Raw genomic sequence first — 15,178 nt, forward strand, 5'->3', positions numbered from 1 at the left:
TAAATTATTACTCTCCAACCCTATTGTTCTGTAATTATAATTATTATTATTATTTTATTCACCCTTTAGCTACGCCCCGCCTATTTTCGTGTCCAGCAAGTCTTCACCACCCCCTCCGTCCCTTTACTTTTTTATATCTATTTCCACTCCTCGCGACGAGAGTGGGGGGAAATAACACACAGCCAGCCTCGTCTGTCAAGCGCGCGCTTACCTCGCGGGAAGGGAAGTTACTCTACGCGCAAGGAGCGAAGTTAGCGTCAAGGCGAACTGTTAGCTTCAAGCGCCACCGTTTCTTGTTATTTGGCTTCTGTTGTGGGGGGGGGAAGAAAAGAAAAAGCGGAGTGGTGGGGGGAAATAGGTAAGGAGTGGGAGAGGGCGAAGGGGGGAAAATCTGAGCCACGCATGGCGGACTCGCTCAACTGTTGGAGTTTGGTGAAATAGCGACACTCCCCCTTTTCTAGCTCGTGAATCGGTCGCTGTTTTTATTTTTTTATCGTGTGTTCACATTGCGCTCAGTCTTCTGTGTAGTACGCGCAGTCGAGACTCGGCTACTGTTTTAATGAAATATTGTTGTTTTGGACTTGAGTACATTTTTATTTAATAGTTTACTTTGTGGTATAATTCGTGGATATCTTTACACTGCTTGTTTGATTTCTGCCGTGTGATTTTTCTTCGGGTAAGATTAATTGTATTTAATTATGGTTTGTTTTGTTTTTGTTTGTGGACTTGAGTTTATTTTTAACCGCTTGTTTACATAATACATAAGCTTGAAAAACATGCATTCGTGATAAAATGTGTAAATTTTAAAAATTTTCATAAAACTAAATTCACGCTAGCTTATTTTTATTTCTTATCTAGACTTTAGGATACTTTTACAGCTAAGATCTAGATTCTAGATCTAGATCTCTTCTAGATCTATTATGTTAACAGACCAAGAAGAAGCGGCATAATATTTAATTTCATTTGTGTTGATCTAGAATTCTTTGTCTAGTCTAGAATCTAGATATCTAGATCTAGATTTCTGTTAATCATAATCAATCAATTAAAATTATGAAATTATCATTTGTTAAATATTTTAATTAATACATATTCCTAGACTAAACTTTTCTTTTATAAATAACATTCAACGTATGACCCAAACGTCATTACAAGACTAGTCATTAGTTCATTAACGGCAATTAACGGCATTAGACTATTTAAAATAGAGCGTAGATCTAGTATTAATAATAGTTAGTAATATAATTGTTAGGCTATAGATCTAGATCTATATATTTTATTTCATTATTAATTCTGATGGTTGAATTTTCAAATTAGGAATTAAACATCCGAGATCTTGGCAATGTTTTATTTTTTATATATTTTTTTTTTTTTTTTGCTTTTTAAAATGATAAAAAAAAAAAAAAAAGTTGGTGGATCTAGAATCTAGATCTATGCATGTATTTTTATTGACGAAAAAGGTGTATCCTTAAACCGTGTTTAACAATACATATCAGTCTTCAAATTAAATAGGCCTAGATCTGTATATTTGATTTATATTCACACATTGTAGGCTATAAACTACTATATAGGGGCCTAGATCTTTTAATTATTATTAGATCTATCATGATTAGTGTTTCATTGAAATCCATTCACGGCCGTTCTTGGCACTTGTAAAAAGGAACCGTTTTTTTTTCTATACTAAATTAAAATTAGTCCTTCTATTAATTATAAAGATCTGATTGTTCTTAATTACTTAGGAGGAGACTAGTCCGACCAGTATGCCTACGATTCAATTTATTTAATTTTTAAAAAAAATACGGATTTGTTGTATTAGATTAGTAGGTCTCTCTTAATTATTATTTATGACGCACTTAATTGTGTCGAACTCATGGGCATCGTGGTATTAAGTATAAATAAAATTAGAATCTAGATCTATTAGTAATCATACACGGCAGTTTTGTGTGTGAAATTATGCAATAATAAAATTATATTTTAAAAAAAACGAGTCTAACTACAGCTGAAGTAGAGAGAGAGAGAGAGATAGAATCAACGCGGTTGTTGTTGTGGTTGAGTGTGTACGTCGTTGTTACACCACTGAGCACGACAATAACACGGCGACTCGGTGTGTAGCGAGGTGTGTCGGCACAACACCCCTTCAATCAAACACGGACGAGATAAAGCGTCGGAAAATGATTCAATTAATTAAAAGGGGGCGGGGCGCAAATTCGGTGTCTGCAATTCTGTCGGGTTTACTCAACCGGAACCGGCTGCTGGTTTTGTCATTTATAACCGGCTGCCGGTTTCAGCAATGGAACCGGCTGCCGGTTCGGTCAGTTGGAACCGGTAGCCGGTTTTGTCAATTATATAAATTATAACCGGCCCCCGGTTGCGTCAGTTGGAACCGGCTGCCGGTTTTGGTAATGGAACCGGCTCCCGGTTTAGTCAACCGGACCAGGATTAGTCAACCGGAACCATTATTGAATGAATTTAATATTTTGATTGCATTTCTCATGATTGAAAAGTGGGATTACAATACATTATCGGATTTTAAAACTATATCTGTGATTGTGAGTTTAAAAACAGGGAAATACTACAAATGTTTGTTTTTTTAATTGATCAACAAACATATTTTGTGAATAGTTTAGCTTCAATGTAATAGGTAGGTCTAAGCCGTAAATTTATTTTGTGATTAATTTTTGTAATTTTAGTTTCATCGGTATGATTTTTAAAATTGTTATAAGATTGTGAATATTTAGATGTTTACTGTTACTAACGCCTCAAATGTTGAATACTGCGCAAGTGTAATTTGAATTCTGTTCTAAAGTTAACGTGTACGCTAAATCAAAGAATGAGGCCTTTGTCTGCATATATTCTAGCGGATGTTGGTTAAGTCAGCCGTGTAGTCCCCGGAGTTACTGCCCCTATACACCAACACAATACATTTCCAACTTACAACACAATAGCAGGTTATTTTTAAAGGTGTAGTTTTCATGCATACAAAGTGCTAGTTAAATACGTACGGAGGCGGGGGGGGGGGGGGGAAGAAAGGAAAGGGTGGGGGGATACGGGTGAATGAGATAAGTTCATGATTTATTTTCAGAAACTATGGGGGGGGGGGGGGGTTGGGGTGCAGTTTAGAAACTATGGGGGGGGGGGGGTTTGGTGCAGTTTATAAAGCGTCATACAGAGTAACATCTCACTACGTCATTCAAAGCAAACAGGTTAAGAATTATAAATAAAAAAGGGCCCTGAACGTCTTTACATAATGGGTGGGTCTTAAATATACACCCACCCATACAGGTAGCGTATCTTTTGTGTGCATACATTTCCTGCCGGTTTATTTGTTTAAAAAGTTGAGCTTGAATAAAAATTCTGCTATCTGGTACTATCTAGTGTAAAACCTGCCCCCTTTTGTTAAGTATGTGTGGCATTTTTAAAAATAGGTTTGCTAAAGGATGGGCGCCTTTATTATGAAAAGAGGGGGCGCGTTTATTTGAATGTTTGCGGTTCATTGTTGTACGTGTACAATTAGCCTGCAACGTCTAAAACTGTCAAAGGAAAATGATTCTTTATCTGTTAGTTTCTACTTTTATGTCTTTTTTTATGACTACTTGCTGGGCACTACTGTATGTTCTTTTACGTGTTCTTTTTTATGTTCTTTACCTGATTAGTGATGTAATACTTTCTATGTCACTTTTCGTATAAACGAACTCCGTTAGTATTTAAAGTAACAACGATAACTCTAACCTTAAGCTTAAAGCTAAGCCGAATATGTATGTACTTGTATACCATTTTTGAATTATTTCTTTCTATCACGTCCGCGTAAAGTTGATTGTTATCTCGATTTGTCTGTTTGTTCAATGTCGCTGGTGTGATATGATAATTATAATATCATGGTCTAGTTTTCAATACAAAAGGCAATACGTACACACATTAAAGAAAAAAAACTAGACTCTTCTCTTAAGTTAGAAAAAAAAAAGATTTAAGTTAACGTAGGAAAACACCTTCAAAACGTTCACTTACTAGTAAAGGGCAATAACCAAGAAATTTATTTTACCAACCGGGTCAGTTCAGTTAGCTCCCATAGATTGAAATGCAATTTTATCTGAATTTTCTTTTTTTTTCTTCTCAGGAAATAAATCACTGTCGAAGAGTTCACCAGACAGCCCGGCTCACAACTCCAGAAATCTAGTTCTAGGATCTAGCGCCAATAGCCATCACCAGAGTGATTCCCCTCAATTAGGCATTTCACCCTTTCCTTATGCTGCTTATGGGTAAGATAAATAATTTTTTGCCCAACTAAAACTATATATATACATTAATATACAAACATACATACATATATATATATATATATATATATATATATATATATATATATATATATATATATATATAGCTTTTATTTGTTTATTTATTATTATTAATTGCAAATCTGTTTTAATATGAAATGAAATATTGCTATTATCACATTTTTAAGACTTCCGTAACTTTAAATTATTTGATTCCATTCTCATGCCCCTTACAGTACCTCAGTGCCAATAGAAATGAGACAGACCAGCCCAAATATAGCCAGTGGTTCCAGCCCCCCAGCCAAGTGGAATGGAAGGGAGTTGGAGAGCGCTATATTTAGACCACACCCAACTAAATATTCCCCACCTCCCACGCCTACTGATCAGGACGGGCCTTTGAATTTATCCAAGCCTAAATCAGAGGTAAGGTTAAATGTGGTCGTTAATTTATTTCAAATATTATTTGTTGTAAATTTTTTTTTAATAAACAATTAATTTAAAATTATAATTTTTAAATAATGAAATATAATAGATTGTATAAATATTGAATAAAATATAATTTAAAAATTAGTAAAAAAAAATATAAAATTAAAAAAAAAAAAGACTAAAATGACTATTATTATAAACTAGTGAATAAAGTACAAAAATAATATAAAATGTAATTTCCTCAACAGTCCAAATCACGCCATCCATCTGGATATAACAATGGACGTAATCCAGCAGATGACAACCACCGTGGTGTTAAAAGGGAAGCCTCCACACCCCCACCTGCCCACGCCAACCACAGCAAGAGGCCAACCCCTCCTTCATCCAACCCCATCTCATCCCAAGGTGGGAAATCCAACCACATTTCCCCCCACCAGCGCTCCCCTCACCACAGTACCCCATCCCCCTCCACATCAACCCCCGGACCAACCCCTGTGTCTGAGGTCCCACTTCTGGCAGCCATGAGGCACAACCCTTTTGGGTTGCCTTCGCAGTATGTCACCAACCCTTTCCTGACTCTGCCCCCAAATCTGCCTCTAGGAGGTTTAGCAGCTTTGTCCGGGCACGGAATGAATGGTGCCCCATCCCCTTCCGACACTGAAAAGGTAAGAACAATTTTAAAACCTTTCTTTAAACTTTTATTTTTGGTCCCTGTAGTTATGATGGCACCAAGGGCTGCATCCCACTATTCCACAGACTCTGATATTGAGTAAAACATTTCATTACTCCGCTTTATTTCTGTAACATTTTCTTTATTTTACACTTATCATTTTCTCTATATTAAACAGATTATCTATGGTTAACTATTTATTTCTCTTCATTACATAAATAAAACAAAATAGATTTTTTTTTCAAAGAATTTTTATCTATATAATAATTGATTCACATCTTTGTTTAGTTTATATAACAACAAAAGATGAATATTTTTTACAGTATTTTGTAATCTTTTTTATAAGAACTCTTCATATTAACCCTTTACAGTCACCCAAGAATTTTTGGTGTGGCTTAAAAATTTAATTTAAAAAAAAATAATAAATAAAGATAATTATTTATGATATTTTAATATTTTTCTAATCTATCATATATTTGTTTGTTTTGTTTTTTGTTTCAATTTTTTAACAAAGAAAAATTAAGTCGATAATCCTTTGTAAAACTTAACTATTTTCTTATCTATTCTGTGACCAGTTCTTGTACCAACAAGCACAGGAAGGCTACGTACAGGAGTTGATATCTAGACAGATGGTAGCCTGCATGAGTGGCACAGGGGGCCCCGTCTTCCCAGGGCTACCCTCCCACTTTCCAATGTACGCCTCCACCCCAGCCCCACCCTTGCCAACCATGGCACAGCTGCCTGGCAACAAAGAATCTTCTGGGCCCATGCCGGCCACCTCGGAGGAGAATCAGAGTAGCTATGTTCAACATTTACAGAGTAAGTTAAACATTGATTAATATTTGACCAAAACTTTAAGTTTCCGAAAATTAAATTTAATTTTTAGCATTTTTCTTTTTTGTAAAGTTCAAATTCACTTTCGTTTAATTAATTATTGTTATTTTATTTCCATTAAAAATATATATAAATATTAATAATAATTAAATTTTGTTAATTATTATTAATATTTATATTTTATTTTTTTAAAATTCACATTTCAATTTTTAAAAATTCAAATTTTATTGATACCATATTTAGTTTTACTTATTTTTCTTTAAATTAGTAAAAAAAAAATTATTATTTGGATCGTTTCTTTCACCTGAATATTTAATTTTGCTAGTTATATTTATTATAAAACAATTTCTGTACTGTAGGTAAAATGTTTGGCGCCAAGATCATCCGAGCACAGCGGGAGAAATCTGACCCTGGGCGTCCACATATTAAACGTCCAATGAATGCATTTATGGTTTGGGCTAGGGAAGAGAGGAGAAAGATTCTCAAAGCTTGCCCAGATATGCACAACTCAAACATCAGTAAAATATTAGGTAAATTACTTGACCCATTACTTAAACAAGATTTTTTTTTGCTCAAATAATTGTCTATTAATTTGTCTATATTTTTGATAATTTGTTAACTAGATAATTTATTTTTTATTTATTTTGAAGTCAAAAGAAGAATGTATTTATTTGTTTGTTTCAATTTAATATTCATTGAATTATATTTTTATTTTACTTGTTTATTAACAAATTATTAAAATAAATAAATATTGTCTTGCCAGGTGCTAAATGGAAAAGCATGTCAAATGCAGACAAACAGCCATATTATGAAGAACAGTCCAGACTTAGCAAGCTTCACATGGAAAAACACCCAGATTATCGCTACAGGTAGTTATTACATTTTTTCTTTTTTTTCTTTCGTTAATTTTTTTTTTACTTTTCATCATGTTAAAAAAAAAAGTAGATGCTTACTACTTTAAACTCATAATCATTTTGTACCAAATATTTCATTAGTTCAATCTGCATTAAAAGTGGTCAACTTTTTTTTTTATTTCTTGTAGCTTAGAACTAGAATAATTAGCAATGTAGATTAGGTATTGTAGAAATTACAGTGCATTCTTGTCTTTGAAGTTTATTAACCTCAATTAGCTTAATTAATTTTTTCTTTTGATATTTTTATACCCTGTGATTAGGAAAATAAGAGTTATTTTCTACTTCAATGCTTATGCTTTATAAAATTGCACACCATTTAAAACTAGCTCTTGAAATTTAAAAGGAAACATGAATTCAGTGGGTTTTTTATTTTGCTGAAAAGCTATTGCTTGCCCCCAAAAACACAGTATTTACCCATTATTTCTGATTGATTTAATAAATGCAATTTTAGTTCTGATTCACAGATTAAAATTTTTTTTACAAATTATCACACAAATAAAATAACACACAACAATAATAAATACGATATTTCTTATTTATTATATTTTAAACATCTTTTTTCAAAAACAATTTTTGTTATATTTTATAAATTTTTTCATAAATTTTTTAACAAACTATGAAAAACCTAAACATTTCAAGAGACATATTAACCCCCTTCATGCCATGAAAATCCATGCAGTACAAAGCAATTGAAAAAAAAACAAAATACTCCCTGCTTCTCAGGCCACGCCCCAGGAAAAACGGGAAGGTGAAAAAGATGTTTTCTGACACGAAGGGGCCCCCATCCCGCCCTGGCAGTGATGTCGGTCCCTCAATGGGCCCCGCCCTCTCACTGCCTGTGGAACATCATCACCAAAATCCTTCTCTAATGATCGGGGCACTCTACCCAAACTTTCACGTTCCCAGCTCTTTGCCCGATGAAAGGTACAAAATTTTTAATGGCAACGTTTTCTCCAAATTCAAGTTTGCCTTGCTTTATCTGTTATTGCTGTCTCCCCCGATATTCCCTTTATAAAATTAGCAGAGTTTCACCATTCCGCTGTTTTTTAAAAAAAAAATGTATGAAGTCCCAATAACAAAATTTTTTTATCCCTGTGTGTTTTCATTAACTTTTGTCTGTTTCTAATTCACATTAGCTTTGCTTTTGTTTTGTCTCTGTTTGTTGCTTATAATTAATTTTTAATAGAACTTGTAACAGAACTACTTTATTTGCTTCAACTTGTTTTTATATAACCCGTTTAATTCACAATCAGATTTAAATACCATTTTGTTTTTTTATAAATTCAGAGCACATTTTTAAATTCCCATTTTTTAAATTTCATTTTTTTTAAAAATCAACACCTGAATCTTAATTTAATATAAACACGTAATAGAGCTATTAGCCATACAAGTAAGCTATTAGCCATACAAGTAAACATAAAATTCAAATTGTTTTTTTTAACGGACCCATGTGTTTGTACGTTATGTTGTTTTTCTTTTCCTGTTAGCATCTGCTCCAATTAAACGTATGGTTTGGGTAGAGTTTGCCCTGCTTCATTGCCCTGTAACGTTCATTTCCCAAACAAGACAAAAATATATTTACTGTACTATTTTCTTGACTGCATTGTAATATTCAATATCTTTTTATTTATTTTACAAAAACATGTAACTTTTTAGAAATCCATATTAATACTAAACCATATTAAACTAACTTGTTTCTTAACTAACCTTCAAACATTATGTTACTTAGCCTAATTGTAATTAAGAATTATAATAAAGTTTTATTTTTCAAATTGTGATTTAATGGTGTATTTAAAATATTGATCTATATTTGGCTATTTTTTTCATAAGTTATTTATATTAATTTAAAATAAACATTTAATTTTATCTTTTATTTCATTGCTGAAAAGTAATTGTAAAAAAAAAAGATTACTAGTATTTTAGAGGTATTACTTAAAACATGTTAAAGCCATTTTAGCATTATAATTTTATAATATAAAGTTACAATTATATAAACTTTCTTCAGACCAAGACCTAAACGCACATGTATAGTAGATGGGAAGAAGTTAAGGATCTCAGAATACAAAGCCCTGATGAAGAACAGGCGCCAGGATATCAGAAGGATATGGTACGGAGATGGCAGCAGTAACTTCCCTGAAGGTGTGTTCATTTAAGCACAAATGTGTGATTCATGTTAGAACTACATAATAATATTTGCCGTTCTGGCTAGGCTTCGCCCTGGCTAATATAAAAATATTTGCTGTTCTGGCTAGGCTTCGCCCTGGCTAAAATTCATGTTAGAACAAATATTTGCTGTTCTGGCTAGGCTTTGCCCTGGCTATAATTCATGTTAGAACAAATATTTGCTGTTCTGGCTAGGCTTTGCCCTGGCTAAAATTCATGTTAGATCTATATAATAAAATATATTAGCTGTTCTGGCTAGGCTTTGCCCTGGCTAATATGGAGTAGTGTAATTGGTTTTTTTTTGTTTTTTTTTTGGTTTTTTGTTTAAAAGCAGAATTTCATATCCTTAAAATATTGCCTTTTAAATCATTAAAAAAAATCTCAGGTTTTTATTTAGGTTAAGCTTTTATTCTAAATAAAGATTTATTATTAACCTAAAAACAAACTATGTTGTAGATGGTGATGAGGAAGATAACTCAACCCCTTCAAACTATGATTCTCACTTCCTGCATGGTGACTCAGGTTCCCCCTCCCACAGCCCTCGGGGAGTAGCCGGCACCTCGTCTCCCACCCACGGTGGCGCTAGCCCCGGTCAGAGGAGATCCATGTCGCCCAGCAACCTCAACGGCTTAGACGAGCACAGCTCAGACGAAAGCAGCGACGAGACGACAAACATCAACAACAACAACAACACTAGCAACAGCAAGACCCACGGTCCAAATTTTCTGTACGAGGACACAAAATTATCCGCAGCACACTATCCCTTTCACCTCCCCTTGCAACATCCGCAGCAGACCGCCCATGGCTTGAGGCTAGATCTTCCATTCGTCTCCTCCCCCTCCTCCATTGTGAAATCTGAATCTGGAGTCGTCTTCCCTAAGCTCGGGGCCCCCCCATACAGCCTTGCCATTTACCAGGATGCAATGGCTCACCATCGGGCCGAGTCCATTTTGAATGCCAGTGGCCGCGGACATGGGGAGACTGACAGCAAAAGAAACATTGACCAGCTCGGGATCAAAATGGAACCTGTTTTCCCACACGTGTCCCAGATATCTGAAGTACAAGGCGCATCATTGTAGTTTTAGTTGTTTTCTTTCTAAGTAAAATATAATCATGATAATTGCTCTTTAATGTTGAAATAATGTATGAATAAATATGGAGAAAAAAAATGTGCATATTGTTTAAATTGTAAGCAGATGAACAAAAAAAATATTGCATTTTGTTCTATTTTTAAGAGGGATAATTGTCTTATTTGTAGATACATTTTATAAAATAAACATGGGTTTATTTTAAAGTAAATCTTTGCAAAGAGAAAGATGTTACAGTAGATGAATATGTAATCAGTTTCTTAAATTTAATGACAGCTATTTAAATAGTAAATGGCCTGTCAGATTTTTTTTTACCTATGAGAAAGTTATTTTAAAATGTAGAAAGATATTTTTTCTCACAACGAAACAAAATACTTTGAATACCCTGCTAAAATGCATAAAAATTTAAATTTTACTGCTTACATAATGTTGGTTTTTTATCGCTAAAAAGCAATTCAACAAAGCAATCCCTAATTAAACATTTGAATAACAGTCAGCACTTCCTTTCTGAAAAATTCAGTATAAAAGAACAAGTTTCAAAAACTAATTATTTTTATGCTAAAAAGTATTAATGTAATTTCTTAATCTTGAAAGATAAATTAAATTGAGGATTTTACCTTACATATTTTAATATATTTCTATAATGAGATAATTCAGTTTTTAAGAGGGAATTTTCAAATATGTATTTTATAATTCATTTTATAATTCATTTATTTATTTTTAATATTCAGCAATTTAAATTTAAAGTAGATTTGTATTCCACAATGCCCCACAGTGTAATAAAAACATAAACTTATGAGCCAGCTTAGATAAAAATAAAAAATTGTTGTTCATTTTATTGACATCCATTTTTTGTGCTGAATACGCTACCACTGTTGATGATTCTGTATACGCCTGCATGACGGATTGATTTACATCCAAGTCTGAAAGATTTTTTTATATAAACTTTATGAACATGTGAATGTTTGATTATGCATTTTTGTAATGCAAAACAGCTCATCCAGATTCTGTTATAATTTTTGTATGTATATGCATTGTACATATTTCAACTGTTGGTCGTTGTATTGAGGAAAATAGTATGATCTCATTAACATTACTTAGCCTACTTAAATATTTTTGAATCAGTTTTATCTGAGAGCGTTTCCTTGACATGTACTAATGTTAATACATTGGCAATAGTTTTTTTTTTTTTTTTCGTGTGTGATTTGAAATGAAAATATAATCATGGTAGATCACACATTTGTTCCCCTCCCCCCTTTTCTGGAGTTATCTTCCCTTGCTTTTTGTGTACATAAATATTACATTTCTGAATGTGTCAGTGATACCTTTTTACAGTGGTTATTAATAATTGTTATACTAATTGAATAATTCATTACTTTTTTTGTAAATAAGTATCATACATTTTTTATCACTTTTTTTTTTAATTTCCTAAAACATGAATGATGTCTAAATTATGGTATTATATAATTCATTATGTATTTTTAAATCCATATTGTTTCCTGCCACAATAATTCAAAGTATCCTACAGAGGAAAGAATATTTTCATATTAAAATAATTCCATGGCTAATTAATTACAAATTCCATACGATTCCACTCTTCACTTTAATGTGCAGTACTGGCTAAAAAAAAAAAATCTAAACTATTTTCATCTGAAAACTTCACAGAATTATGAAAATATTTTTTATTCCCCTTTAACTGTGTTGAAAGACATCCCTCTCTCTGTTGTAAGTCCTAAGAAATATTTTGATAAATGAAACAATTGCTCAATATTAAATACATTCTTTCATTGCTACCCAAGTTTTGAGGCATTAGTAAGACATGATGTTATGGTATGCCATAACTCCAAAAATTTATAACTTAGAGATTTGGTATGCCATAACTTCTAGACCTTGTAATCAATTAAAAGGAGAAGTAATTTAATAAGAAAGCTTATAATTCTTTTTAAATGAAAAGCCACAATAATTCAGCTTTTGATATTTCAAGCTATATTTAAAATTTTCTTTTTTACTTTTGAGGGCCTGGTATATAAATAACTAGAAAGTGATTATCAAGTAGAATTTTAGAAACAAATTTTGTTTTTAATTGTTAAAAGTGCTTAAAAGTCTATTCCCTTATTTTTACCAGTAATAAATAATGTATTACCTACAACTTATAAAAAAGAGGTTTCTACAATTTTACATTTTTTAAATAGTTATAATATAGATTATAACTGAGGCAAAAATTGTAAATGTGTTCAATATGGAGGAATTTTAGAGTATTTTTTATTTTTCATTTTATTTAACTTTATAGAAGGATAAAGTCAACATAGCACATTGTGATTCGAATTTGTCCAATATTAAAAAAAAAGTACTCTCAATTGTCTTTTGATTTGTCTTCTGTGATTTCAACATTTTTGTGATTTTTTTTTTTTCTAATCTGAAGAAAAAAATACTAGCATAGAATTAGTGCATCAATAAAATGTATTAGACTTAAGGTTTCAAAGAAAATTTGTATCTAATATACAATAGTGGTTATCCTAAGTTAATATTATAGTGTTATTAATACATAATTTGGCACAATCTTTTATTTTATTTAATTAATAATACCATCACTGAAATATTTCTGTCCAAACATGCCATGAATTATTTCTGTCTAGACATGCCACTAGCTGGAAAAATGAAGATAATTGGGTTAGTTTATTTAAACACTCTACTTTTGTATTCAAATTTCAACTACGGTATGAACCGCAACACCCAAAATTTCAAATATAGAAGGCAAAGTGTATTGTGATTATGTTTTAATTGGTTAATGCTGGTAATAATTTGTGGCTGATTCTAAAACCCGAATATTATTATTGGCGTAGGACTTTGAAAAATATTCTAATATTTCATTTGAAGATTGATGGTTTTAAAATGTGATTGAAATTTACGGTGTCTATTTTGTTTTTTTAAATTTAGTAAAGGCTACTGTGTATATTAAAAGTATATTTTACAATGAGGGTCTCCATTCAAACTAGCTTGTAGTGTACATTATTTTGTGGGTATAAGCTTGCCTATAAATAAATGAAGCAATGTTGGTATGATTTTAGATGTTTGTATTATAATGTTAAAACAAATGTATTAATTATAAATAGCAAATGTCTCATTGCCTATTGCTATAGTTTGTAATCGAGCTGTTATTTCAACTATCAATTTTTTATTTACATGATTTGGGAAGTAAATCATAAATGAAACTTGATATTCAAATATGGCTTGTATCTGTCTAATGTCTGGAAATTTAAATCTAGTTGTTAATATGCATTTCCTCTTTCAAAGCGTTAAAGTGTGCCAAATATTAAAAAAGCATGATCTCTTCTTAGTCTTTGATATTTTCTGTTTAATATAAAACCAGTTGTAGCAGTCAAAAAAATAATTCAAGTTGATAAATTATACAAATGTTAGTTCTGTTATCTTTAATAGTTTTTGTTTTATTTGCTAAAAGTACACAAATATTTATTTTTAAATTTTCCCTGCACATGCATACATTTTCATTTAATTGGTGAAATGTGGTTAAATGGCCTTTAAACCGGGGTAACTCTGTGATAGCTAATTATCTGAACAAATGTTCTCCAAAAAAGTATGGTCCATTAGGTTACACCTGTATCTTATGTTGATATTTCACACAGTGTTCTTTGCCATCTTATGTCTTATAAAGGCAACATTACATGATTCAATATATTATGTTTGTCTTTAAATCACACTTAATTTATCTGGCATGTTGTATATGATTTTTTTTTAAAACTTTTTTTATCTTGTAAAATTTGAGAAAGATATGCAATTTTCTAAAACAGGTATCATTTCTTGAATATGCACAATTTTACAATAACTTATTTAGACATATTGTCTGGCTTTTTTTTTTCTTAATTATCAAGTGTGTAACTAGTTTACATGTAGTTAAGGTGCTTCAAATTAGATTTTAAATATGTACATTAATTTTAAGTCTTTTTAATTTCTCAACTAATTTTTAAAAACTTTTTTTAATGCTTTTTAAAATGTTTTTATTTTATTTCTTAAACTGCTTTTTAAAAAAATCATTTTTAACATTATAGAGCTTCATACTATTTTAATTTTTTTTTAAAATAAAAATTAATGAATAGTAAAATGTATAGCTAAAACAGTGCTGATAAAAATATCTCCATGATAGCGCAAACTCTTTTTTTTCCCTCTACGACTACCCTATGAAACAGCATGATCATAGCTTACTATGTTAAACTGCACTTGACTTGACTTTTGCAATCAGCCGAGCTTGACTTTAAAAGTCAAGTGAAAGTTGGACTGCATCTCAACTGTATCTATAACGGAAGCTGACCACAAGCTGACCTCTGTCTAATCACTTTTTGTATCATTTCCTATAGCCCACTTTTTATTTCATGTTGCTCTTGTCCAATATTTCAATGATAAGTATTGTCATAGATCATGTATAGAGAATAATATTACAATTATATGCTACATTTTAAACATACTACCATGCTGGGAAAAAAAAACAATAAATTGTAAATTTTCCGTACTGACTTCAAACCATTTTCTTTGTAAATGTATGTACGTTTGGTGTTTTAAATTAAAAATAATTTTATTCTAGGTTACCAAAACAGTAGAACTAGAGATATGTCAGTAAGGAAAGTCTAAAATGTAATTTATCCAATTTCCAAAGAAAAACACATTGATTAATGAGCAAAAATTCTGATTAATTGGATAATTTAAACTATCTCATAAAGTATAGTTATTTAACCTAAAGGTACAGCATGGTTGATGGGTAGAGGATGCAATTACTGACCTGTAGGTTTAGGTTCAGAT

General features: G+C 31.5%; 1 protein-coding gene across 1 annotated transcript in view; it reads left to right on the forward strand.

The window, feature by feature from the left end:
- LOC131956974 (transcription factor SOX-5) overlaps positions 1-10,535 on the forward strand; it is a 141,028-nt gene extending 130,493 nt beyond the window's left edge. The window contains exons 5-13 of the mRNA XM_059321659.1: positions 4,112-4,253; positions 4,508-4,694; positions 4,946-5,362; positions 5,943-6,186; positions 6,561-6,731; positions 6,965-7,070; positions 7,839-8,039; positions 9,121-9,254; positions 9,735-10,535. Coding sequence (XP_059177642.1) covers positions 4,112-4,253; positions 4,508-4,694; positions 4,946-5,362; positions 5,943-6,186; positions 6,561-6,731; positions 6,965-7,070; positions 7,839-8,039; positions 9,121-9,254; positions 9,735-10,357 — 2,225 coding nt within the window. The 3' untranslated portion in view covers positions 10,358-10,535. The remainder of the gene's footprint in view (positions 1-4,111; positions 4,254-4,507; positions 4,695-4,945; positions 5,363-5,942; positions 6,187-6,560; positions 6,732-6,964; positions 7,071-7,838; positions 8,040-9,120; positions 9,255-9,734) is intronic.
- The last annotated feature ends 4,643 nt before the right edge of the window (positions 10,536-15,178 follow it).

Source organism: Physella acuta, unplaced genomic scaffold (assembly GCF_028476545.2).
Source record: "Physella acuta isolate Inbredline_101_S28 unplaced genomic scaffold, ASM2847654v3 ptg001191l, whole genome shotgun sequence".
NCBI lineage: Eukaryota > Metazoa > Mollusca > Gastropoda > Physidae > Physella > Physella acuta.